Here is a 26,550-nt window from a genome sequence, read left to right as displayed (position 1 = left end):
GAAGTATATACATTTTAAATTTCTTAGAATAACAATTATGTATAGCATCGAAATAATATGAAAGAATTTAGAAACCTAACCAGCTTTGCTGAAATATCTTGTACATTTTTTCTTTTGCTTATATAGTCTAAGTATTTAAAGCTTCATAATGTAGAAAGTAAAAGAAAGCAGATTTTTGATGAGATAAGAAAAATGTTTCGTATTTATAAAATTAATTTTTTACGCATTTTGAATATTTGGGGATTTTATAATAATAAATAATACATTTTTCTTAATTTCGTCGTTTTTATAAAAAAAAATATTAGTTAATGTAATGTAAAAAATATTCCTATAGCTTTGAGGCACTGATAGTATACCAGTGATAAAGTTAAATATTTTTTTTAATGTTAGGTTGGGAAGCTAAGAACAGTTAAAGCGTAAAACTCAAATTAGGTTGATGCAAGCTTAAGATAATCATCTGTTTTTAATCACAAGTTTATTTTAATTTTTTAAATTCATTTTTTCTCTCTCAGAACTGCATTGCATGCAATAAAGGTCCATAAAAAAGTCTAAAAGAAAACATATTTAAAAAATTCATAACATAAAAATTTGAAAATTAAAGGGAAATTGCAAATTAATGACTTTTTATAATAGTGTATACTTAATATACCATATACTTCACCCTGAACGGAGATTTCAAATCTTCACTCATGTTCTGATATTAGAGTATTTTGTGAGTTTTGGTGCATGCTGCATGACGAAACTAAACTGGAACAATTTTTTTAAAATAAAATATTTAAAAAAGAAAATTAATAAATAATATCTTATATAAAAGTTGAAGCAAGAGAGAATTTGTCATTTATGACAGTCCTGTGTGACTTAAGTATTTTTTACAATCAGCTTTGTTACAGAAATTCTGTTCCCTATTCTCTTTCTTGACAAGTTAAATCTTCTCCTACAATTCATTTGGAAGAAATTTGACCCCCTGAGTCAAACTAAAGGTTGAAATGGAAACAGTAGTCCCTACATGTACTTACTGCCTTAATTTGTTCAAAGTCTGTATATACTGGACGTGGAAGGATCGGAAGGGGATTTTCCCTACAATAGCAGAATCTGAATTAGAGAAGGTGGGTAAATGTAACTACCCTAACTCTAGTTTCCATTTCGGAATTAAATATCCGCAAAAAACATTTCATAACCTTTTTTATCTGAAAGCTTTATTTTTGAGATATTATTTATTATTAATTTTAATAAAATATTGAAAGAGTATGCCCTACATATATGGCCTTAATTCTCACTATGCTTAAAATCTGTATATACCATTGATTGGATGAGAATTTTGTCTGCAATGGCAGAATCCGGATTAGAGAAGGTGGGAAGATGGAATTATCATAACTCTCAGTTTCCATTCCGAGATTTAATCTCCACAAAATAACATTCCATAATTTTTTTTTATCTCAAAGGTTTATTTTTGACATATTATTCATTGTTAACTTTAATAAAATATGGAAAATTTAATAATATTGTATAAAAAATTCCCATTTCTATCTCCTTACAAAGTTTTCATCGTCACCCTTCCAATAAGGATGGCACACGACCTATTCAGATGGCAACCATGTGACAACTTCAGGACACATGGCATCATCAATATCTCAAATGACCAAACTTACATTTGAGAAGCAGTGGTCTCTACAATTAATTACTGATTAGTAATGTAAGCAAACCTTACAAGCTTATTGATTTTGCATTTAATATTTTATGTCATAAAATGGTAACAGCTGGCTTAAACAAATAATTTACATTCACAAACAATCAAAATAAATTTCTTACAATTCTACTACTACGACTACTATAATAAGTGACAACTCAAAATGACAGCATATGAAAAGCTACGAGTAATGAATTTCCATGAAATGGCGCATTAGGAATTTCTATACGCCTGCGGAGTACAGAAGAATTTCCACGAAATTAAGCAACCTTTAATTACAGAGATAAAATAAAATGATATAGAATAACTATGATGTGATGAAAGTTTGCCTTCAGTTATCTATATATTAATTTTAAGATGCTTTAATTTATATGTAGGACTATTTAATTGAGCGCAATGATACGTCTTGTAGATTTTGTCATACTGTCAACTAGAGTTGTCAATCACTACAGTTAATTTATATCATTAAGATCAACTTAATATGATGCAAACACTTTATAAAAATCAGTAATATGGTATTCTATCAACAAAAAATGCTGAAAACCATTATTATAATATCTTCCGATATTTAAAATATCGAAGAGCATCGTCGAGATAGTGGACAGCATCTTGTGCTAATAGGGTACTTAAATAATTTAAACATTAGGAAATTTGATCACCAGTTTACTCTTTACTTATTACAAAGAATTTCAATAGAGAAATTATGTAAATACATACAAGTATACTCTGGATATTTATTTCAATACAAATTTAATTTGTTTCAAAAAGTAATATTGTAGAAATAAAATTTCACACATGATCAGAAGAAATCATCACTGGATTCTTGCCACATGAAAAAGTAACATACTTTATATCTTTATCTCATAATCTAGTATTTATTGTTGAAAAATATGTTTGCAGATTTTACAAACTGCATAAATAATTTTCACTAATTTCAAACTGCATTCTAAGATCAATTCTTCTAGAGTTATAAGAAATTTTAACTGAGCATTATCTTTATTGATCCATACATTTCCAGAGTATTATAATAAAAAGAATGCATATTAAATTGACTAGGATATAATTCAGTCAAGTCAGCAAAAAAACTCAGTAAAAAAAGCGTATTGACAAAAAAAAATTTAAAAATAAATCAGTCTGCGAGAAAAAGAAACAAAAATCAGTCAATAAGGAAATTTAAAAAACGCAAAGCATTTAACAAAACATCTCTGAATCTGAAAATGGTTCCTTGTTGATGAATATGTGAATGTTTGGCTAAAAATATCGCAAAAAAAAATGCATCTGGATATTCGATTATCAGAAAATTATTGTAAAATAGAATATACAATAGACATTTTTGGTTCAGAAAGAATGCTCCATATTTGCTTTAACACTCAAAGAGTGCTTCTGTAAAGAGTTTTTAAAACATATTTGTTATAATAAAAAGCAAAGTAAAACTTTCTGATTGTTTCAATTTCTTATGTTAATCGCAGAAAAAAAATAATAAAATTAAATGGTTTTCATTCTTTTCAGGATTTAAAAATAATATCTGCAATTATGGGATGATAGCTGAACAAAATTAAAAGCTATTTTTTTAATAGATTCACATAAGCATCATTTCTAGTTACCGTTGAAAAAAACCTTATGGAATTAGGGACGTTTAAAAATTCATAAAATTTAATTTGATTATATTACCTACAAATGTGGAGACACTTTGAATTAATAGGTAATAATACTAATGATGTATTTAATTAAAATTTTTCAATTTTCAATTTATAAAATTACCTCAGAATTGTAGTTTTCTGATAAGTAGAATTTTTTTTTCAATTATTGTAGTTAATATATTTTTCCTAATTTTAATCCATAAGTAAAAAAAAAATTAAACAACTAAAATATTATTTAAATTCGCTATAATTAAGAAAAAAAATTTGTATTATACTATGGAAGTAATTCTGAATTTAATGAATACTAAGAAAAAATATTTAAAGGCGTCAGAATATTTTACTTAACAAATTTTATTACATTCTAGACATTCTTTGCTTGGTTTTAAAAAAATTCATATCTATCTAAAAATTATATTTAATAGTTCAGATAAATCCATAATTTCATTTTAATACATTATTTTCTACAATTTCTTTAATAATATGGACACATATTTATGTAAATTATAGCAAAATAATGCATTTCGTTTCGCTACCTTGTAAAAGACCACTGCTGAGAGGTCGAAGAGTTTAGTAACATTTAGCTCACACTTTGCAGAAGAGGGTATTAATACGTAGAGGCCATGTGAAAGTTTCAAAGCATTAGTCTATCAGGTATTTGAAATAAGAAATCAATGACGAAAAAAAGGATGGAAAATCAAAAAGAAACGTCAACATAAAATTGAAAAAAGGAATTAAAATACAGATTTAATATTCACAACATATGAATGCGATAACCAAATAAGCACAAGAACACAGATTTTTGATATTATAGGATACATGACTTAATTTGTAAGCAAGACATTGTATGTACACAATTCTTGGAAATGGTTGGCAAAACAAAATTGAAGGACCTTAATAGCATTTTAATGTTCAACCCTGATTCGTTAGGATGAGGTGCTATGTACAAAACTAAGCATACGAATAGGCTTCAAAGCCTAACAGTCTTACTTTACAGAAAAAGACATGTATACTGACTCCATGCTATGCACTTACGATAGCTTAATACTTAAAACAAACAAACAACAACATACCAAAGCTAATGCAACGTGGCTGACACAAAAAAAAATCTACACAGCGGCAAAAGAAAAAAAAAAGGGAGGGGGGCTATTGTAGCAGGAGATTAAAATAAGTTTAATGGTTAGTAGCTCAAGCAAAAAATGACAAAAATTTCTTGTAAGTACTTATAAAAATTTTTCAGTGTCATGAAAACTAAAACACAACACGTAAAGCTTTCCAAATATTTTGCACCCTGAATCTTTACTTCCTTCATACAACACAAATTCCTTTAAAATGACGATTGAAATTTCAATAATGGCCCGTTTTTCATTATTGCAGATTCTCAGCAAGGACTAACACTCATTGGCCTCGAAGTTGACGCAGATGATGAAAAACCACTATCATCCTTGGAAATGTGAACCTCAGTCGTAGTATTTGGCGACTCAGAGAAGAATTCCGATTTTGCATCGGATGTCATCGTTGATCTCGGCGAACTACTGAAAACAGTGTCTTTCCCGGGTGAATCCCTGCCGGTCACACAGTCCAGTAAAGTAGTACCCTGATTTGCAGGAATTCGTTTTAAAGTATCACTTATTACAGTTTCTGATTTATTTACTGTGCGCTGGCCATCTTTAACAGGTCCATGGGTGAGACTGGTTGTGATATTCGTCGTTGTGGTCAGTTTTGGAATGCCAGTACTAGTTTTATTACTGAGATCACTGAGCTTTGCATTATTACTCTTGATAGACTGATTCCATGAAGTGGCGATTTTCAAAAGGTCATTTTTTACTGGATGATCCAAATCTGTAGTCAGTGGCTCTTTCTTATTGAGGAGAGTTCTGTTATTGCCTAAGCTTATTTCAACATCAACGGTAGTACCAAGTTTTATCTCTTTTCCATTCACTGGCAATGTCTTAGTTACAGTCTCTGTGCTTTTTACATTACTAACAATAGATTTAGTTGATGTTTGAGTTGTAGGCAATCCTTTGTTTTGCGGAGATGTTTCTTTTGGAGTAAAAGATAGACGAGGCATTACACGCAAGGACGGTTGTTGCTTTAATGGCTCACTAACAGCAATATTTGGCGGAGGCAAATTAGAAACTAGTGACGTAGGTCGACGCAAACCGGCTGGTAAATCAGTCTTTTTCAATTGAGACGAGTTCAAAGATGGCTGATTGTTCATGGGATAAGCTTTTATTATGTCAGTAGATTGATATGGATTAACTTTTCCATTAAAGGTTGTAGGAGTACCATTAGAAACGTTATTGTACTTCTCATTGGCCATTAACATGGACTGCGCTTTGCGTCTTGCTGAGAAAGGACTAAATGGAGATTCATACCTACATGGGGAAAAAAAGGAAACGTAAATATTGTACTAACGACATGAATATAATGAGTATGAACAGACGCATGATGGAATATAATGAGTATGAACAGACGCATGATGGAATATAATGAGTATGAACAGATGCATGATGGAATATAATGAATATGAACACGCACAATTTCAATCCTAATATTTGTATTTTACAATGGTTCACCAATAAATGAAATAACTGACTAATATGTTTCTTATACTAATGTTAAATAATATAAACTTTTCACATAAAAGGGATTTTTAAGTACCTATAAATAATTATTTTAAATATTTTCATTAAGAGGTTTTAAAGATTTCATATATTTGCATCATTGTGTCTAACACTGCAAAGATAGTTTGGCACAAACGTGCAAAAAGATATTCTTCCCTTATAAGTTCCAGATGAATTGCAAGGATGCATTCAACACCCTCTGCTTTTCTAAAAATGATGTATCGATTTATTTTGATACTCAATCTGTAATATGAATATCATTATACTCAAATTAGCTGTTTGCACAGGTGGAATTTAGCATTGTGATATCGCAAGTAGAAATTGTGCTAGCACAACTTCTATTCGATTTATAAAATGTTTACATTTACATTTGAACAATATGGTTATTTTCAGGAAAATATAAGCAGGTAAAAGATACACAGTTTAATTAATAAAATAAAAAGAAAGTAGGAAATCAATGGATTGTTATCTAAAAAATCTAAAAATTATTTACTGTACCAGTTGTATGTATTTAACGTCCTCAACTGCTAAAACATAATCAAATAAAAATTCTTAAGATAAATACCATTATCAGCATTCATTTACCAAAAATTTAAACTAGATCGAGTTAATTAATTTAAAGGAATTTTCTATTCAATTACTTAAGAGCTGTGAAAACTGCGTAGAGGAACGCTAGAATTATTTTCCCAGAATTAAAGTGGATACATACATTTAGTTCAATCCAATTGCTATAATGTTTTTATAAAAAATACTAAATGACCCGGCAAACGTTGCTCTGCCTTATAAATTATTTCTATTGAATATTTTGGTTGTTAAAGAGGAGTGTATTGTAAGTGTGTTGGGATGGGATCTATGACAGAAAGAGGAATGCAGCACTGTAGACGATGATCGCCGATAAAAACAAAAAACACCAACCATTCATTTTCTCAATACAATGTATTTCATTAACATAGCGAATATATACATTGTTTGATTTCTTAAAAGTTAAACGTAAAGTGAAAAAAGTAATATATTTTTTGTCCTAAAGTATAGAAATGAAATAAAGAAAATCAATATTTATTTCGAAGAGCAATTGAGTGTACGATATTTTTTCTCAGTCCATCTTTAGTCAACACAAATAAGCTCGATAGTTTGCACACGCGAGAACATGCCACATGTGAAAAACATGGTGTGCCCAAATCTAAGCCGCAAACAGACATCGTTTGGCCTTGCGACTTTTTGATTGTCACTGCGAATGCGAATCTAATAGGAAATTCAACGCGTTTGAATTCGATTGGCACGTCTGTGAGAATCATTGGAATTCGTGGTAGCAAAACATTTTCGGCTCGGAATTTACCATTCAAAATGGTGGCTTCGATAACGTTTTTCATCAATTTTTTTAATGACCAATAGCGTGTCATTGCACAGCCCTGATGGGTTCAAATTCCGAAGTAAAATAACCGGAGATCCAACTTTCAGTCGTAGAAGGTGTAGTGACATGCTTGGCAAATCCAGTGAGTTCAAAAACTCTGTAGGATAATTTACAGCTTCGTTAGCATCGCAAACTGTATCGATCAATTTGTATGATACCAAGTCGCCTGGCAATGACTGCTGTATCTTGAAGTTTAAATCGTCGACGTCCACATTTTTTTGCTGCCAAAATGGCTCTTTCTGCCAACCACGCTTGATTTATGTATTATGTGCGTACATCGGGAAATATGCGGTCAATGAGAGCATTTTGCGAATCAATGATAGTGCAGAAATTAGCGGACAATTTTATGCATCCAGTATTTTTATAGACAGCAACTTTTCAATCACCGATATCTAACAATTGGTCCGAGAATGTGTCAGCAGATGGATCTTGCAGCATTTGGACGCGCGTATTTATTTTTACCTGGACTTTTTCAACATTACGCCACAGTGGCGATGATTTCAAGCAAGCGTTGATCTCCTCATCGTACGGTGAACGTGGATAGGAACACCTTAATTACCTAGCGTTGTGAAATATATTTCACGACCTATTCTCATACCTACTAATACCATAAAAAACTTCATGAAAATCGGTTGAGCCGTTTCGGAGGAGTTCGAACACAAACACCGTGACATGAGATTTTTATATATTAGATTTAAGTGAATTTTAAAATTTTATTTTTAGATTTGCATGAATTGTTATTATTATTATTATTAAAAAATGAATTGTTATTATTATGGCATCACATTTAAGAGCATAAATATGGGCAATCTTATAAATAATAAGAATAATGAAACAGAAATTAAAGGAAACTTTCCCGTAAAGCAAGTATTTTAACAGCACTTAGGAATAGTTATGGCATTAAAAACATTAACATTTTATATTAAAATATCAACAGTATCTATTTCGTAGTTAGGAAACAATGCACATAAATTAATATGCTTGCACAAGTCATATCTGAAAAATACAATTATTTTTCATAATTCTTAAATTTAATTTCGATAGTTATACTGAACTAATAACAACCATAACCACTAATCGAACAAATTAATAAAACTTATGCTGTATCATCTACATGCTGCAGATGACTTAGCATATTTCGAACGCATAGTATTCGTTTAAATCATTTAAACTCAAAGAACATCTGAAATACTTAAGGTTACCTAAATGATTTTTGTCTTTTAAATTAACCTTTTACCTCAAACAACTGCTTTAGCCTTCCAGTTTTCTGTAGAAGACATACGAGTAAGAACTAAAAATGTGCGGTAGTAATGACTACTATAATTAATAATAAATATCAAAAATTCCGCAATCCGATGCATCAGTCAGGCATATTGCTATATGCGTTAGTCCTTTTGCTAATTTTTTTAAAATCGTGTTTTTCATATTAATACGTTATTTAGCATTTTATAAAACTTCTTTCCGATGTTTTTTACTTAATGCAACTACATAACCATTATTGCTATTTTGAATGCATCTTGTTACTATACTTTTATCCTAGGATCAGCAACCTACTCATCAGCTAGATTCCTGTAAAGACTCCCCGCTCTTTGAAATGTTATATTCGCACTTCTGCATGGGGCTGATTCCATTAATTTTTATACCGTAAGAGCCGTTTTTGCATTTGTAATCCTGATTCCGCAAAGATATATTTTGCTATTTTGTCTAAATAATGTTAGTAAAAAACAGTCTTTAATGCCAATATGGTTTCATTTTCGTCATTTTATACCCAAATGTATCACTTTAAGAAAGTAGCTTTCACTAACACGCCGAAGATCTACAAAACGCAATTACCTCATTTTTTTTCCAGTGAACAATAGGAAAAAGAGTTAATTTCACTACTATTTAAGAATTTTAAAGATAATCTAAACTTGAATAAATTATTTAATAAGCATTCTCTATCTTTTTGATATCTGACTCAATAATGTTCCTTTTCAAATCTACAGGAGGCCTACTGGAAATGAAACCCACATTTATGAATGGCGATCATACACAGAGGACAAACCTGGCTCGGAAATTTAAAATTCCACACTTGCTGTACACTTCCGTAAACAAACAACAATTCTTCAGTGAAATCGAGTCACGAAATGACGATCCTCTGACCATAAAATTACTAAGGTTCGGCGGCATTTTTTTTTTTTTTTTGAACATTTAAGGTCGAATTGTTGGAAAATTTCATACAGCATACAACTTCTTTGTTCTGAAGAGCATCACATACACCAATATAGAATTTAATCATTACAACTTTTTCATTCACAAAAGGCCACATCAACCTTATTCAGTCACTGAAACTTGTTTTGTTCAATAAATTTAAATAAAACAAAGAAGAACAATAGATAAACAATGCTACTTTTCTGTTTGCATACTTTATGGCAAAAATAAATTCAAATGTGAAAATAGGCGATAAATTTCAAATTTCAGACTCCTTTCTCTTACCTTGGCCTAATTTTGACACGATCTTCCGAGGCTTTCGGTGATGTTACTTGGCGAGGAGATTTTGATGGAGAATTTGGAGGCAACGGTATTTCTTGTTTTGGCGACGGAGATGGCTTTCTGCTTAAACTGGATGAGCGATAATGATAAATATCGGATGTATGTTGGCGATTGCTATTTCGATTGGTTGGGCGAGGTGTTGCAGGAGTAGATGAAAGATGCTGTGAATGACGATCTTTGTTATATGCTCTGCTCAAACTACTAGAGCGACCCTATATGAACGAAAAAAAATTATAAATAATCATGAATAAGTATTACTAAAATATGCAAAATAATAAAACATCTTGGCAAACTTAAGCACTATTTCGATTTATCTCTTATCCATAATTTGTGCCAGAAGAAACTCTTAGATATGGAATTCAGCGGCCTTTCGTTCATAATTTTACAACTCTTATAATATATCTTTGCCATATCTGTGTAAAAAATTCCTTACATTCATATTTGTGTGTAGCAAAAAATACTATTCTGCTAATAGAAAAAAAGCTCAAATTTTTTTTAAACAATAAATAAATATAATATTTTAAAACAATAATATTAAATAAATTTGAAAATAGCAGCCTTTGACGATCAGCTGGTTCGCCGGGAATAGTGGTTATATTTAATTTTATTTAAATCGTATAAACATTATTTCATGTTCATGATTTTACAAAATTATTAAGACATTAAAGCCGCTTTATTTTAACTGTCTTGAAAATGCTTTATTTATTGTGTACGCGAACCTTTCTAATAGAGATAAATCCCATGCATCATTATTCTGTTAAAAACATAAATATTAGATTTTTCTGTCTTCTAAAGTTTCATCTAAATTACTGTATTGTACTTTCATTTTTTTTTTTTTTTTTGTCTCGTAAACAACACGGATATTCTTTAAGAAAATCCTTCTTTTTTAGCTTTTAGCAATAGAAGAAAAATCATCAAATAGTTGAGGAAACAATTAAAACGGTCAGAAATTCAGAAAAACGTGTAACCTAAATTTGGCAAAAAAAAAAAAAAAAAAAAAAATTATAAAATTCAAGAAAAATTCACATATTTTTAAATTGGTATCATTAAAAAGATAATTTTTTTTAAATTTTGAAACGGTATAAAATTTATTTTTGTGCTACAGTATTTTCGGAAGTTATTGCGAGGAAACGCCAAGAATCAGCTTAAATTTTTTTAAAAATCGCCCCAAGATACATATTTCTATCCTCCAAAATATATTTATTTTCAGTTTCGTACCAATAGATCAAATGGTCTGACCTGTACAGCCAGCGCCAACACACGCACGCTCACACCTTTATTATTAGTAGTTATGAGTTATTTATAATTTTTTAAAACATTAAATTATCTCACTATTTAAAATTATTGCTTTTTCTTTCCTCAAATCTTTACAAATTCTGTAAATAATAGCTTTCTGTTTTACTTTTAGTAGTGTAGTTTGGAGGTTTCAATGTTTATTTATATATTTTTGTAAAATAAGTAATTTAATATTATATTAACCGATTTCGCTTAGCAAAGCCAGCCCACTATTCGTCTATCATATTAATAATATTAATTTAATCATATCAATCGACTTTGATAAAACAAATCTTATAACAAAGCATGAAATTTCTATTTTAAATTATACTTGATAATAAACAGAGTTGTTATACTTGATAATAAACAGAGTTGTTATTCTTGATAATTAACATTTATACTTGATAATAAACATTTGTTATTCATAATTAGTTATGCTTACAAAGTTGTGAAATTAGCAGGCGATATTGCTTCAATTGTTGAAGATAGAGGAAACTGTTGAAACTTTTATTCATACAGAATGCGCAGTGGAGTGGTGTTTTAGAGATATATCTCGAAACTGGAAGGCGTTGGGCGCAGGGGAGAAGAGATCATTGATAACATACCTGGGGGTGAAGAACTCCCATACGAAAAACATTATATATATATATATATATATATATATATATATATATATATATATATATATATATATATATTGACGAAATCAGTGTACTAATTGTAGCTGGAGGACTTCGCCGAGAATTATCCTCATAAAGAATGCTTAGCGAAGTAAAGTTTATAAGGTTTCTTCAAAAACTGAAGATTGGTAGAAGGCAGAAATCTTTGTGACATACTTATGAGTTGTTAGCTCTCATGCAACATAAAAATTTCATGTGAATAAAAATTGGCGATACTGAATCAGTAGTTCGGAATGGGGACCTATTTTAAAAGATTCTAAGTACTCTGCGCATGAACACAAACATGAAATACAAATTATGACTTAATTACCACTTCTCAACTAACTAAAAATATCCATCAATATTAAAAACAGTGGCGTATAGTAACAATCAAGATATAAAAATTAATTTTGTCGCTGTCCTGAATTAATTGTTTACACTTTGAATGATAAATAATTTAATATAAGGTCATCTGAATGAGCCATATATGTCATAATGGCAATGGTGCAAGATTAAATAATTATAAAATTACATATACGACCAATAAATTAGCTTATAAATTTTAAAATCCAAAGCATTTATTCGGAAAATATGTAAAACGTCTGTTTATTTTAGAGCAAAACCTATTTTAATATAATTGAAAAACATGATGTAAGAAGTTTTAAATCTAAAGTTAATACAGAAATATTTTGCAATATATTTATTTTTTAAAGCAAAATACCTATTGTAAGTTTCAACGAAAATTATAATTTCCCAAGGCTCCGTACTAGGAAATAGTATTTTTGACAACTTTGTTCACCTCTTCGTCAAGAATATACCGAATTTAATGTGTATATTTACTTTAGAACGTATATGGGCTGACGTAAAACCTGAAAACACTTTGATAAGTCATGCGACACGCATAACACAAAAAAAATCATTCAAGAAACGCTTAAGATTTACCGCAGATCTTCTGACCAAAAAGTCCAACATTTCGAATGTAGTTCCATCTAGGGGAATAGTTGCTAATAAGAAGTGCTTTCAAACTTTTAATTACATTTTTAACTAATTAATAACTAAACAAAATTTTAACGCTTTTCCTAAAAAATTAAGAAACATATTATTGCAAAGAAATAATTGTTACTTAATTAAAAAAATTTAAAAAATTATATTGAATTTTCGAAGACATCAATCTTATTTCCATATTTTTTTTAAAATTTCAATAATGTTTTCAAAATTAGATTTAATACAATTTTGCTATAATGCTTTTTTATCATATGTCAGTGTAAAACAAATGAGCAGAGTTGTCAATAAACAACTTAAATATTATAGTAATTCCCATGTGACTAAGTAAAATATAAATATTAAATTTTCTTATTTTATCATTAACAAATGTTTTAACATATTTTAAAACACTGGATGTTTTCAAATATAATGTTTTTAGGATAGCATCCTTTGTGTAAATTGAATGGTGTAGAAAAAAGATTATATTCACAGAATGCAGCAATTGATACAATCAAACTAGACGAAGAGAAAAAAAATAAATCAAGCCTAAAACATTTATTAAATGTTTGATAGATAAACTAAGATGTTTCGAATTGAAGGTTTAAATATACTCTTTTTTTATTTGACAAAGAGAAATGAATTAATTTTAAAATGGAATATCTTGCAATAAAAATAGCTTTGATGAAGTTCAGAAGACGTTTATGCGAATAAAATTGAGAAGTTAGTCATCGGGAGGGAAACTTAATAAATTAAAGTTTAGAAAAAAATAATATTCCACATCTTGTGGGGAAGTTACTAATTAAAGAGGTACTAATTAAGAATTTTTGGCTCTTAACTATGGAGATTAAGAAAAAGAATAATTTGAGAAATGCAATATAATCCTTGCGCTACATTCAAATTAGGACAAAAAAAAAAAAAAAAAAAGGAGATACAATTTTATTCGAACATTCATCTTGTTTTACTTTTCATTTTACAGTCACTGATATTCTGCGTCTTTTTAATTTCAAAATATCTAAATTTCTGACATTTTCTTCCCCTGTGCATCATCCAAATTCTGCATTTCACAATTTTATCCATTTAAAAACTTTTGAAATAAAGAAACTGTTGGATAACACGATTTTCAAAATAGTACTACCGTAATCGCAACAACGAAGCATTCGATTGCAAAATCAGAACCATACGAAAAAAAAATAAAAAAATAAAGGAGATTCGAACATCTTAGCATGAAAAGGTCTTAGACTTAATTCGTCTATCTTTATAATATTTTCCAAAATTCATTTTTGATAATAATAATTACCAAAAATGAACATTACAATGATATTATATCCTTTTTTTTTGTAGTTAAATGCATATAATATCATTGTGTATAAGCGCTGTTACGAAAACAATGAAAAAATAACTGTTATAAAATTTTAAATTATTTTTAAAGTATATTAAAACTGGAGAAAAATTTATAAACATAAAACTGTTGTTAAAAACCAAAGTTTTTTTAAAATGATTTTTCTGCAATAAAATGTTCTGAATTTATAGAGGAAAGAACGTTAACATTTAAATTAGTTTTTAATTAAAAATGTGATTAAAATATTAAAATCTGATTAAAATATTAAAATATTTAAAAAAAAACTTTGGGGAACATCTACTACCCAAGAAGTAATTACCTGCCAAATTTGGTATGTCTAGGTTCAACGATTTGTGCTCTCGGTTGTTTTGCACAATTTTTAATCAAAAAGTAATATCATTCATGCCATAATTAAGATCTTTCAACCTCATTCCGTTAAAAATAGAGAGATTGCTGACTAGTTAGACATCTACTAAAATATAAAAATAAGCATGATTATAGAAAAATAACTCGTTTTGTAATTTACCGTGATTCATTTTTTCTCCAATCTCCAATCTTAAGCTCACAATGAGGATTTTAACAAAAAGCAATTATTCCAGTTTAAATATAGAAAGCGATATTTCACAAAAATTAAGTAAAACACCTTTTTCCTATCGTTAACATGTTATTAAAAAGTTACAAAACATGCCACATAATTTGAACTTTTTTCAGATAATAATTGCATAAAATCAAACTCAAGCCTTTCAGTGCAATTTAGAAACGAATTCCCCCTTATCTGATGAATTCAGTTTTGATACAAATAACATAAAACATAAACATAAAGAAAAAAATTCCAATCATTTTTTAAACAAGAAAACTTCTATAAATCAAGTCAAAGCGAAATGAGTAGAATTTAATATGAATGTTATCGCCCAAGAAAGCACTTTTTTTTCACGCTACCCACGCCTAGCATGTGCGATGTCTCGCATACATAAGCCCATAAAGCCATCAAACAACTCGTCCTACGCTTGGCTTGATTGCAAGCTTTTTAACTTTTACCGTTTATCACGCTTCTTCTCTTGTTTTTCATAACTTTTTCGAGATTGGGTGAAAAACATTTTCTTTTTGTCATTGAGAAAAGAGAATGGGACAGATATCGCCGGATCGTGAGATAATCTCGTAAAATGGAAGTGTGTGATAGTTCCCACAGAATATAAAGCACGTGAGACAGAGCTGTTGCACTCTGAGGATGTTATTCTTGACCCTTTTAATCAGAAATAAAACAAAATTTCAGTTTAAGAGAGACATTTTTTTTTAAAAGGATACACTTATCAGCTGCTTCATTCAAGTTTACAGTTTTTCTTATTTTTTTGCAGAGGGAAAGACATAAATTATAAAGTTCTTTTTTTATATAAGAATAAAATCAGATGGTATATTAGATTATTTATGTGCAGTTGTAGGCAAGACATAGCCAGAAGGCTAGAAGTGGCCTGCTTAGAAATTTTATCAAACTCGTCGCAGATTTAAAATAATAGATTACTAATCTAAAATTATAGTGTCATCAACACAATCCAATAGATTACTAATCTAAAATTATAGTGTCATCAACACAATCCAATAGATTACTGATCTAAAATTATAGTACCATCAACACAATCCAATACATTACTGATCTAAAATTATAGTACCATCAACACAATCCAATAGATTACTAATCTAAAATTATAGTACCATCAACACAATCCAATATATTACTAATCTAAAATCATAGTATCATCAACACAATCCGAGTATAATCGAATTATGAGGAATTTTTAGAAATAAAATCACAACTTTGAGTCCTTATTGGATTTTATAATAAAATTGTTGACATAGGCAGTATTGATTCGGATAATACTATTTTCATGTTTGTATTTGATGAAAAATTAATTATTCAACGAAATACCACAAACTTTTTATTAAAACTTTTCATATATTTTAATGACCAAATTTTATATCACATTTCAAATAAGCTTTGGAAAACTACTTAGTGTAAACGTTGTACGCGTGAAAATAAAAATATAATGTTAGAAATTGCTGGCATTCCAACACTCCCACATACAAAAGTTTGTTTAAATATGTATAATTATTCTAATGTAATATAAAACAATGATTTTATATAAAATGTTTAAATAGACAAAATCTTTCTTTCAAAATTATCATCTGTAATTTTGTTTCATTTGTAAAGAAAAAAAAACCAGTTACACCTATAAATTTTAATATCTCGAATTTCTTTAAAAAAATTTGTCCGAAGCAATTTATAGAAACAACAGAAAGCTAATTTGTTTCAATAAAATGTCAATCATTTTTAAAAAATGAATCGATATTTATTTAAGCAACTGAATAAGTGATGACTTAATAAGTGTTTACAACATGGAATATGAAGACAGTCATTTCTCAACAATGAATTTCAATTTTTATTAATTGCTAAAAGCAATTAGTCGAATTTTGAATTGCATTTTCAGTAAGAAAAAAAATAAATAAATTTTCAAGCTAAAGCCAAATTTTTCAATAGTTGTAAAGTAAAATAAACCTTATTTAAATATCTCTCTTTCTCATGCTTTGGTTATTTTAAATTGAAATTGCTGTCGATACCATATTTACAAAGTTACTAATAACTATACAACAACGATAAAACACATATATTTAATATCATCACAACGCGTTTGAGTTTAAAGTCAGTTAAAGCAATAAAACTAGAAAACAGAGTACAGAAATAAAAATTATTATCACTAAAAATTTAATTTTTTTAATTTAAATATAATCTAAAATTAGATTTTGTGAGATAATTTTTTGATAATTATTGAGAAAAAAAGTTTAACACTGCAATTAAAAATGATTTTTATTTTTTCCAAGTAACAATTCATTTTAATGAACACACCTGTTACACAACAAGTAATTATATACCAAGTGTAATAGTTCTGGCTACAACGATACATCCTGTGGAGTGTTTAGAATGATTTTTTTTGCTTCATGCATGTTGTATCATGCAGTATACAAATAATATGTCAAACTAAGCATTACTGCATTAAAATCTTAATAAATATATCTACTAGAATGATCTTTTTGAAACTGAATGTAGTACTGCTGAAAAATTTTTAGTTTGTTTAATAAATATCATGATTAAATTTTAGTAAATAATGCGTCACGTATTCGTCTTTAGAATTAGGCATACTCAGATAATGAACGTATTTCAGCATATCATTTCATATCTAATTGGACACTGTCTAACGTTAACATTATATTCAACAACAACAAAAAAAATAGTATGCAGAAAATTCAAAAGAGAAAATTTAGAATTTGCTGTTTTTACAAGGAATATTTTCATCACTTTAATAAATAAAAATTTCTCCAAATTCAAAACATTGCCAACTTTTAATTGCAATATATTTACTATCATTCTAACGTTTTATTAGCGTAATATTTTGAACATATTGAAATTGTCGTCTGCTAAAGAATTTACGATCTATTGAATTTTTGGAATTTATTTTTACTTCTTCAGCATAGCAAAATTTATATTAATGATTGTTTCAAATACACATAACTTCAATTTAGCGTGCATTAAACTAGAAGTTTAAAGTTTATTTTAAAGTAAACATATCTCAATACATTTTTTCTTTAAATTTCAATATGCGAAAAAAAAAATTAAAAAATGAAAGCAAAGCTTGAGATGCAATTTTATATACATTCTTAAATAAAGATATTAGGTCAGAAAAATATACGAACAAAACACTTCCTCCCGGTATTTAAGATAAAAGATTTGTAAATAAACAAAGTGCGGAATTTTTCAAAGTTATTTATCAGCATTAAAATAACAGAAACATTTTTAATTTCTTCAGTTGTTTTATTTTAAAGGGCCATTTATACGAATTTCAAACCTGCATTATTTTTAAACTTACGGTAAACATAAGCGAAATTAGAACAAATTAAATGTTATTTCCTTTTAGTTAATGATACCGGAAGTGGAATATTTAAAGTTTTTAAGTTACTTTCCTGCTGGTTTTTCGTGTCCAAAAATCTAATAATTCCAGAAGATTTCGGAATTTTAATGAATTATGCATATTACATCTACTTCAATAAATGGTACATATCTTGAAATAATATTTGTCTAAATGTATGATTTACATTTAGAAATAAGTACAATATTAATTGAGTAAGTTAAATGCTAATTACTTACTAAAACCTAATTTAAAATACAAAATAATTGCACTTGATGGGGGACTTTCCATTGCCTAAGGCATATAGAGAATATACTAAATTCGCTTGTAACTGTCTCCAATGACGATAGTCTCATCTGGATACCCATTCAAGTCATATATCGTTATGAAAATGTGATGTATAACTACTACTGAGATCTAGATTATTATAATGAGAATATGCGATTCTGAAATTCAGGAAATAAATGTAAAAATATAGTTTAATTCTATTAACCCATTTGCCGTGAACAAATATTTTCAATAATCCCGAACAAGCGACCATTCTGCCCTGGGACTGGGACTGGGACTGGGACTTTTGCTCCTCCTACCTTCTCCTCTCTTACTGAGCCAGATCATAACAATGGTCGCTTTATAATTATGAGGAGTCATATAGAAATCTCAAGCAATTATTTTCGATTTGTTGCTTCTTTTTCTTTGCAATGCTACAGTATTTTGATCAAAATCGGATCAATTTCGTAAATATAGATTTATTGTCACATCCTAATCCAATTTATTTTTTTTATCCAATGTTATTTAATTGTTATTGTTAGATAGAAATATATCTCATCAATTAATAAACTATTCAATTTATCCTTTAATATTTATCATCACACGGTACATTACATTCTATATCACGTTAATCGTTATATTCAAGTTTTTTTTTTTTTTTTAATGCTTACTTTTTTGGTCAGAAAGAAAATTACTCAATTTAGTATGGAAAAATTTAGAATATATTTAGTTCGCATGATTTAATAATTTTATAGACATTTGTGCATTAATAGGAAAAATGCCTTCCTACGTTTAAAAAAAAAATCAGAAAATGGCACAAAAAAAATGTAAAGGTTTTTTTTCTTTTTTTTTTTTGTATCACAATTTTGTTCTTAACGAAGTGTTTTGAATAATAATTATTCTTAAAACTGATAAGCAGCTATATAATGCAAATATCAAATTCTTCATTTGTAAAAAAACAGATTTAAAAGAAAATAAAAAGTTTTTATGTTTTGAATAAGTATTATGTACACATGCCATCCAAAAATGCATCTATTAAAATGTTTTGTGATGAAAAAATTGCTTTTTATGCACACGGGCAGATGCTGTAACTAAAAAAGCCACACTTATTTTTTTTTCTTACGTAAAACCATACATGTTCTTACTTTTTTAATTTTATAAATTTTATTCAAAACACTAAATTTATTCACCCTTTGCCTTATTTATTCAAAAAATTTGAATTAAAGCATAGATTAGAAAAAAATGACGGCAATTTAACCAAGTGCGGGTCATTGACAGCGAATATTTCATTATAAATTCCGCGTCAGACTTGAAATTTATAAAAATAACTGTAGAAGTAAAATTACTTTGCAATTACTTTTTATTCATCATATTTTAAATTTTTTTTATAGTAATAGATTAAAATCATAAAAATATGAACCTGAATAGAATAAAATTTGTGTTAAAAAGAAAAATTAAAGAGGAAAGTAAACTTTAAAGAAGTATTTGATTTTCAATTTTCGTTATTTCATGAAATTTTATAAGCACTGTAGTTTTTACATCATTTCTACTATCATTTTAGAAAGCACACGTTTTAATTTTTCAGCTAAGTTTTTGTCTAGAAAAGCAATAAGATATACTAATTAAGAATACCGACGTCATGCTTTTGATTATGACGCCCGTCTTATTGGTGACGTGTGTCAGTGTAGTATGTACTACTCAGATAAAATGAAGCACACATTTTCTTGAGGTCATTGCAGTCAGGTTATTCAAATTAATCGAGGAAAGCTTTTGCTCGCTTGTGCAGGAAACATACTTTGTAATTATAAAAAATAAATTCCTGTTTATTTTGAATCTCCATGTTTCAAATATCTTGAGCTTGGAAGGGAAAAAAATAAGTTTTTAGAATTTTATCTGTCTTTTTCTGTGCGAACGATAGCTCAGAAACATCGGAGTACATAGATTAAATTTGATAAATGATCTTTATATGAACATTATTAATCTATATCAAATTATAGACAATATCCATTAATGGAAAGTTTGTCTCTGTCCATTCGCGTATATGTGTGGTAGATAATTCAAAAACGTGATGAGGTAAACGAATGAAATTTTAATATAAATTTTTACACACCATATATTAAAATTTCAAATTAGATATCTGTATGAAACGTAAGACCGAAATTGTCATACTCTGTCACCTGTATATCAGTAAATTCATACAAAAAAATCACATACAAAAAAACACATCACATACAAAAAAAAAATCATGCTTAAAATATACATTTACTGTCTATGAAATAAATAGAAACATTAAATAGAGCGATAGCAAGTCTCTAAAAAGTATTCAATTGTTCAGAAGGAAACGCCTTAATTAAATAAGGATTAATGCCTTTAAAACAAGGAACGAACGGGAAATAAAATACTGTCTGTTTTGAAATAGTTAACTCTTTTTTTACTGTTCTTCTAAAAAGTTCCTATTTACTCATAATGAGGTTATCAGTAATGGTTTGTGAAATAACAGGCATTGCGCAAATTCCTTTAAATTAATTAGCCAAATACTTAAAGCTGACTGGAAATAAAGGAACATTTTGATTTCTACTTTTTACTTCCTATTAAATTATAATTTCTGCAAGCTTCTCTTTTTTTTCATTTCTTTTCTCTTTCCCGTTTATAAAGTAAAATAAAAAACTATTGTAACCATCAAAAAATTAGATATTGAGATTTTGATAAATATTTCAGATTTCCTTTTAACCGCAGAAACTACTTTTTGATTTATGTCTTTATCTTGGTTAGCTTTGAATATGCTACTTAACGGGTCAGATGGAGGAAATTTAAGACTTGGTTTCCAAATTAAAACTGTAGATTTCCATCAAAATTTATACGATGTATGTGCATGAAAAGAATATGTGTTTTTTCGATGTATGCATGTGAATACAACTCAAATAAGCAACAAGCTAGATGAGTGAAATTTGGCATATAATTTTAACGAAAGAGTTTTCGATTAAACTTTAGCCCAAATACATAAAAAAGAGAATTTTTAAAAATGTTTCTTATAGCGTGCATGTGATACGAGATAGATTAAAAAAAAAGAAACAAAAACTCAAACTAAATAAACGAATCGCAGAATGTGCCTATTACACCGAAATTAAAGATATCTATACCAAGTTCTGTATCAAATTCGTTGAAATGGTCAATATATGCCCTTTTAATATATTTATGTATACTTGAATACGATAACTAAAAATGGCAATAAAAATTAGCCTGTTATAGTCAAGGCCATTTCACCGACTTTGAATTTCATGGAATAGAGTAATATAGCGTTCCTTCAGAATTATACCAGAAGAAATTTGAACGATTATGGTTGAATGAAATATCTAATAAAATAATCGATGAATAAAAAAATATTACTTTATTTTCAGATCAACGTCATGCAGATCAGGTGCTTTTTGAAAATATGATTTCGTACGCCAATTAAATAATTCCAAATTTCATATATTACGATATGAGCAGTATTATAGTTTTAAAGAAACCATACTACATATGCAAATAATTAAACATAAAACATTATTTAACACGATACTTCGCAGTGTAGTTAAAAGATTAAATTGATTACATTACTGTTATATTAAGGTATCAATCAATTGCAATTATCTACTTTATAATTAAAAAGTATGTAAATTCTAATAACTGATAATATATAATTATACGAATACTAACGATAAGATACCAACTATACAATATCTAAAACTTATAAGCTCTACAAAATAAGTTATTTATTAAGGAATAAGTTATTTTTTCCTTTAAAATATTTAAAATGATTAAATTAATTTTTTTTGCTTCAAAATGAAAATCAATGCAGTAAAATTTTATGTGTAATCGATTGACTACAACAACCCTAAACATTTAAACATCAAAATTTAGGATTCGTAACAAAGCTTGATCCCTGCATCAAGTCCACTTTTAAAATGTTCTTTAATATAAGTTGAAACTACAAATTCCAAATAAAGAATTTGAGTTAAGAAAAATTGAGAAAATGTCTAAATGAGGGTGAAAAAATCTTCGACGCCATGGATTAAAAAATTATCATGGAGTTTTGAATTAACTTGTACTCCTCATTTCTTTTGTAACTAGAAAGAGTTCTTGGGTCATATTATATATATATATATATATATATATATATATATACAATTTATTGAATCCCCAATGTAACCATGTAACATTTTTTTTGGTCCAAAATAATTTTTCCCTTTATCTTTCCTATTTAACGTTATGTAATTAAGAATCGCCACGATTTAGAAGCAGTTGCAAAGCAAAGGTTTAAAGTATTAACAAGCTTAATCAAGAAATTAACAAAAAAAAAACATTTCTTCTAATAACAGTCATCCAATATTCACAATAAATGAAGAGTCATTTCCCAAATAACTGAAAACAGGGTGAATTTAGACCGAACTTTTTTTTCTGTTATCGAATAATTTTTTACTGTATTTTTTCCTATATTAACGTTATGTAATTCAGAATCACCACGATCTAGAAGCAGTAAAAAGCAAAGCAAATGTTTGAAGTATTAACCAGATTAATCAAGAAATTAATAAAATACAACGTTTCTTCTAATGACAGCCATCCGACATTCACAATAAAAGAGTCATTTCCCAAATAACTGAAAACAGGGCAATTTAGACCGAACTTTTTTTCTGTTATAGAATTTTTTTTTATATTAACGTTATATAATTAAGAATCGCCACGATCTAGAAGCAGTAAAAAGCAAAACAAAGGCTTAAAGTATTAACAAGCTTAATCAAGAAATTAACAAAAATACAAATTTCTTCTAATGACAGTCATCCTACATTAACAATAAATGAAGCGTTACTTCCTAAATAACTGAAAACAGTGTAAATTTAGACCGAACCCGCATAACGTGCTTTTTTTCCACATTCGACTGTAAAAAGGGTCAGGAGAACAACGGTCAACGTATTCAAATTGACCCAAGAGACGAAACATCAGTAAAACGCTATGTTCTCAAGCGTAATCAGTCTTCGAATTGTCAGAAATATTTCAGGCATTTTAAGAGTTCTTCAATGGAAGATGGAACTCACGACTGTTATTTGTTGCCACTCCTGTAGTGCGAAAAATCCACAACAATAAAAGATAATTCCTCACATTTTGAAAAACGCGTTAGCACTTCTTCAAAAGACTGAAATGGTAGGTGTTTAGGGGAACAATGGGAAAAAAATCATCGTCTTCAAAAGAAACAATGCGTCTGTTGATATCCCAGATATAAATATTTTCTGTTTTTATGCACTGGGGAATGAGGGTTTTCCATTTTATTAAAGTTTCTAGCTCAAGTATACTTAAAATTTTTTAGCTGTATTTCTGTTTGCGGAAATCAAGAGAAATGTGAATAGTAATTTGCGTGTTTTCTTTGTTTTTTTTGCATGCATTTTTGAAAAATTCTTGAGTAAAAAGAGACTGAAAAATCAGTCGTAACAGATGGCAAATATGCTATCTCATATCCATTTGAAATCCTGATAGTACTGTATTTTTTAATTAATTGATAAGAATTTGTAAAAATGGAATTTCGTACAAAAATCGAAGTCATGTTTCCGACGCTTTTATTCTAAAACTAGAAAAGAAGAAATACACAATTCAAGACTATAAGATCAAGTTTAATAGCCGAATTAGTTCGTGTTTTAAGAATAATAAATTAATTTCCATTTAAAAATTTAAAAAAATGCTTCAAAATCAAAATCTGAACTTCTTTGTTTGCATGAAATAATAGTGATTTTATATAATGAAGAAAGATTCTGAACTATATAAAATCATTAATTTTGCGATTTATTCTCTAAAAAAATTAATTCACTGACATTATTTTTTTCTTCGTCCTTCTCATTGCATGCTGTCTTTATTTTAAATTTGTGGAATTTTATTAGCGTTAGTATTTTCTTTACATTACAAATAATACAATTTAGAATTAAATTTAAGAATGATTGTACTTTAGATATATGCTATTTAAATAATAAAGTATCAATTTATGAATTGCTGGATTTTATTTTGTGGCCCTAGGTAATACACAATATAAGGCCTGCAACTTTTTTTATAATAATATGTTCAATTTCGATTCTCATTTTATCCCATTTTAAATATACATTTCATATTAATATTTTTCTTTATTTTATTAATTTTTTTGCGAATACATATTAGTTTTTATTAACCGATTGCGATATTAGACTGCTTAGCATTCGCGTTTGTACAAAATATTATCGAAGAAGATGTTCCATTTTATAAATATTCTAAAAATTAAGTAGACGTAATGAAACACCCAAGAACGTGACTAATTATATTTGATGTAGTAGTAATATAACTTTTGTGATTAATAAAAAATTACATGTTTTGATAATTTATTTATTTTGTAACCAGAAAAATAAAGATTTTCAAAATCGACCTGTTTCTGACATCCTCTTAACTTAGCAACCCCCCCCCCCCTAAACTGAGCCTAGTAGGAAATCTGCCAATGAATTATTCATCATTATTTTCGAAGTGACACAAATTTGTATCACGAAATACGACAGAACCTTTCCTTATTTATTCATTAAGTAAATTTTTAATAAATACTGATTATAGTCTTGACTTTTATTAATTCAATTAACAATAGCCAGTTGATGAAAAGTCTTTTACAGACGAGGTAGCTTGGAAAAAGTTAGTGCTTGCACAATACGTTTATACCTTGTACAATAGCTAACTAATAAAAATGTAATGTCTATTACTTTCAAAAAATGACACAAAAAGAATAATCACGTTCGATTCAAATATCGAAACCAAAAAGTTGATATCGATATTATTTTACATGACACAGCAATAATAATAATAATAAAAAAAATTCAAAATAAAGGAAAAAAACAAAACAAAAATCATTAACGTAGAATAATGGTTTTGTATATGAAGATTCAAGTAAATACAATTCAGAGACAAGTATTGTTTAGAAAATAAATACATACTTTACTCCTGTGTTCGACTTCATTGCGATCTAATGTCTGCGTTGCTCTGGAATTGAAAATGACATAGTCAGGATCACTCCAGTCTCTTGGCGGAAATTGAGTCGACGAAGACGTTCCTTTCAATTTTGCTCGACTTTTATCAGAACGACCACGGCGGAACCACTTACTAAACATCGAAGGAGATTTCTCTTCTAAAACATAAAATGGTTATTTAATAACATTATTAATGGCATTATTTAATGGCATGCGCATTTAACGAATAAATCATATTTAGAACGTAAGTAACATTTCATTAATTTACATTCGTAGATGAAATGTACAACAATTAACTACATCGCTGAAACTGTTTCAATGATTATTACAGAGGATAAATATTTTGGATCTGTATAAATTTGAATGATTGAATTAAATCCGGAAAACAGAGGATAAAACCAAATCAGATCTGTATAAATTTGAATGAATAAATTAAATCCGGAAAAGAGAGGATAAAACCAAATCGGATCTGTATAAATTTGAATGATTGAATTAAATCCGGAAAAGAGACGTTACACATAAAAAATATAATTTTTATTCGCAAAGTATTTAACAAATATTAGGAACAGAAATTTGCAAGATTTAAATACAAAGAAATCAAATTAAATTACGCATAAAGTTCATTATGAAATATAAATACATGAAAATCATGCATAACGCTTGAAGATTTTCTAATAGTCTAAATATTTATAATATTTATGATTGTAAATATTTATATCATTTACATGATCTTTTGACTGCACTTTATTATTTTACCAATTTTGAAATTTTTATCTTTTTTCTCTTTTTTTCCAAAATTTATCTGGATAATTTTAGCTGTTATCCTTCCTTAAGTAAAATATAAATGAAAATGATTAGCAAAATATTTGAAAGAGCAGATATTCAAGTTTAAATTTTATCATAATTTAAACACCATAAATCGATAATCTGAGCAATGAAAATACATTATAGTTTCAAGGAAGATTCACCGCAACTTTAAAACGTATGAAAATAACCATCGCATCACTCATCATTTTTACAATTATAACTTTTTATGACAGATTAATTCAAACTGTCACCGACTACCTCAAAATATCCTATTTTCAGTACGAGGATGAACTCAGCTACTATCTTGACATCATTCTCGAGGTCAGTAGAAGGCGAAGAGGCCGCGAACATTAGTAAACTATACA

The 26,550-nt window shown here is 28.2% G+C and overlaps 1 protein-coding gene across 1 annotated transcript in view; it reads right to left on the bottom strand.

Annotated features, from left to right (window-relative positions):
• Positions 1-3,656: 3,656 nt before the first annotated feature.
• The window catches only part of LOC129957405 (storkhead-box protein 1-like), a 166,258-nt gene continuing 143,364 nt past the window's right edge, over positions 3,657-26,550 (bottom strand). Inside the window, exons 5-7 of the mRNA XM_056069715.1 lie at positions 25,346-25,536; positions 9,838-10,106; positions 3,657-5,702 (exon numbers count right to left, since the gene is read on the bottom strand). Coding sequence (XP_055925690.1) covers positions 4,706-5,702; positions 9,838-10,106; positions 25,346-25,536 — 1,457 coding nt within the window. The 3' untranslated portion in view covers positions 3,657-4,705. The remainder of the gene's footprint in view (positions 5,703-9,837; positions 10,107-25,345; positions 25,537-26,550) is intronic.

This window comes from Argiope bruennichi, chromosome 2, assembly GCF_947563725.1.
Source record: "Argiope bruennichi chromosome 2, qqArgBrue1.1, whole genome shotgun sequence".
NCBI lineage: Eukaryota > Metazoa > Arthropoda > Arachnida > Araneae > Araneidae > Argiope > Argiope bruennichi.
Note: the sequence above shows the minus strand (reverse complement) of the source record. Positions and strands in the feature narration are given on the sequence as shown.